General features: G+C 37.0%; 1 protein-coding gene across 1 annotated transcript; it reads left to right on the top strand.

Moving 5' to 3' along the window:
• Positions 1 to 1497: 1497 nt before the first annotated feature.
• LOC121477132 (proteasome subunit alpha type-1-like) lies at positions 1498 to 2538 on the top strand. The gene is made up of 2 exons (XM_041731349.1): positions 1498 to 1772; positions 1811 to 2538. The coding sequence occupies exons 1-2, from the start codon at positions 1498 to 1500 to the stop codon at positions 2325 to 2327; spliced, it is 792 nt and encodes a 263-aa protein (XP_041587283.1). The 3' UTR covers positions 2328 to 2538.
• The last annotated feature ends 277 nt before the right edge of the window (positions 2539 to 2815 follow it).

Here is a 2815-nt window from a genome sequence, read left to right as displayed (position 1 = left end):
TCGAACAAGATTTGAATGCAAACACAGAGAGCACTGGTGAGTGGGAGAATTCTTAGTCATATGGGCCAAGGTCTCTTAGTCAACACCTCAGGAATCATGCTGTCCTCTTATTCTTGAGTAAAAAAGTGATTTGGATCAAAACTACATTTTTAGGAAAGTAGTCCCTGGAGCAGAGTTATAAAGAAATAGACTCATAATTATCTTGTGCCCTAACTTCCCCTCCAGGCTGGTATTGCCTAGAGGATTATCTTTAACATGACAAAGACTGATAACATTCTAATTGGTGCCTATTAACAGTGGAGATATTAATAATCATTTGTGTTTTTTATATTTTTAATTTACTTCCATAACAAATCTTTGTGCTATTTTCTAGTTAAAGAACAATGCATCGTTTTGAATTAATGATTTGAGTTCTAAATATTTCTGAAAGGCATCTAGTGTTTTAATTTAAAAGTAGAGGGATCCCTGGGTGGCACAGTGGTTTAGCGCCTGCCTTTGGCCCAGGGCGCGATCCTGGAGATCCGGGATCGAATCCCACTGGGGCTCCCGGTGCATGGAGCCTGCTTCTCCCTCTGCCTATGTCTCTGCCTCTCTCTCTCTCTGTGTGTGACTATCATAAATAAATAAAAATTAAAAAATAATAATAATTTAAAAGTAGATATAAAATAGATATATGCTTATCCATATGGATTTGTTATTTTGTAAGGATTAAATTCATTATGGCAGTATTCCATTCAATAATTGGCAAAACTTTAATAAGCATTTAGGGAGAAGTGCTCAATTACAAACAATTTACAGTTATAGCCCTCACAATTGAGCTGGGCCAGGAAGCTATCGATTAGTTTTTCTTAATTTGCAGAATAACTTCTTGATCAATTCTCAATTAAACCAAATCTTTTCTATTTTCAAAAAAAAAAAAAAAGGCCCTTTAAATGTACACACACACACACACACACACACACACACCTTACAAGGAAGATTCAACCTACTGCATTGAGGAATATCTAAAAGCCTACTCTCTACTCAGTATACCTGAGAAATTGTCCAATTGAAATGGTTATATATCCTTATTTACTTAGGATGATTAGATTATGTCAGTTGCCCAACATAATTATTAACAGTGCCAAATTTGTTTCCCAATTTTGACAACAAATTATATGGTTACCTCAAACATATGAAGCATTTTGTGTCCTGTTTGTGCATGTACTCCCAACAAGAAAGCATAAGTAAAGGATTACTAACAGAAACTGATAACAGTAAACATTAAATGTTTAATATGAAATCCACCTTTCATAAACCATATTTATATAATCATCTAAACGATCATTTAAGGTACAGCGAGCCTTCTTTTGTTATTTTAATCTAAGATACTGACCTAAGTCTGCTTTTTAAGCAGCTTATCCAATTTTAAAAAACACTTTGGTTAACCTTCATTTGAGGGACCTGTTTTCATTTCTCTTAAGGTTCATGTTAGGCAGCGGGACCCGCGCCGGAACCATGTTTCGCAACCAGTATGACAATGACATCACTGTTTGGAGCCCTCAGGGCAGGATTCATCAAATTGAATATGCAATGGAAGCTGTCAAACAAGGTTCAGCCACAGTTGGTCTGAAATCAAAAACCCATGCAGTGTTGGTTGAATTGAAGAGAGCACAGCCAGAGCTTGCAGCTCATCAGAAGAAAATTCTTCAGGTTGATAACCATATTGGTACCTCAATTGCGGTACTTACTGCTGCTGCTAGACTGTTATGTAATTTTATGCGCCAGGAGTGTTTGGATTCCAGATTTGTTTTTTTTTTTTTTTGTTTTTTTTGGATTCCAGATTTGTATTTGACAGACCTCTTCCTGTGTCTCTTCTTGTATCTCTAATTGGAAGCAAGACCCAGATACCAACACAACGGTATGGCCGGAGACCATATGGTGTTGGACTGCTTATTGCTGGTTATGATGATATGGGCCCTCACATTTTCCAAACCTGTCCATCTGCCAACTATTTTGACTGTAGAGCCATGTCCATTGGAGCCCGTTCTCAATCAGCTCGCACTTACATGGAGAGACATATGTCTGGGTTTATGGAGTGCAATTTGAATGAACTGGTTAAACATGGTCTGCATGCCTTACGAGAGACACTTCCTGCAGAACAGGACGTAACTACAAAGAATGTTTCCATTGGAATTGTTGGTAAAGACTTGGAGTTTATGATTTATGATGATGATGATGTATCTCTGTTCCTGGAAGGTCCTGAAGAAAGACCACAGAGAAAGGCACAGCCTGCTCAACCTGCTGATGAACCTGCAGAAAAGGCTGATGAACCAATGGAGCATTAAGTCACAAACCAGTCTATATGTGTATTATCAAATATGTAAGAATGCAGGAGCCCTTACTGATGACAGTAATCTATACTTTGAACCAAAAGATGCAGCGTGGTCTTCTGGTATGTTTTAGGAATCGGTCCAGATGTGTTTTTCCCAAGTAACTTGTCTGAACCATATAATGGTGTGCATTTTTCTTTGAGAGGGTCTATATAATCATTTTCTAGAAAGTACAGTTATCTGTACTAATGTTTTTATATGAAGAACATAGTGTCTTTGTGGTTTTAAAGACAACTGTGAAATAAAATTGTTTCACCTGCCTGTGTAAAAAAAAAAAAATAAAAGGTTCATGTTAATCCCTTATATACATAGATGTCCTACACTCACCTCCCAATCAACCTCCAAAATGGAAAGAGTCACTTTGAAAAACTCTTCCATAAAAATTATCATAGTTGTTTTTCTTGTGCATTATACTCCTTGAAAGCTTCCAATTGCATGTCTAG

This window comes from Vulpes lagopus, chromosome 16 (assembly GCF_018345385.1).
Source record: "Vulpes lagopus strain Blue_001 chromosome 16, ASM1834538v1, whole genome shotgun sequence".
Taxonomy (NCBI): Eukaryota; Metazoa; Chordata; class Mammalia; order Carnivora; family Canidae; genus Vulpes; species Vulpes lagopus.
This window is presented reverse-complemented; position numbering and strand designations above follow the sequence as displayed.

Coding starts and splice junctions, on each gene's coding strand:
- LOC121477132 (XM_041731349.1), top strand. CDS start 1,498: ATGTTTCGCAACCAGTATGACAATGACATCACTGTTTGGAGCCCTCAG. Junction 1,773..1,810: donor AATTTTATGCGCCAGGAGTG/TTTGGATTCCAG, acceptor TTTTTTGTTTTT/TTTGGATTCCAGATTTGTAT.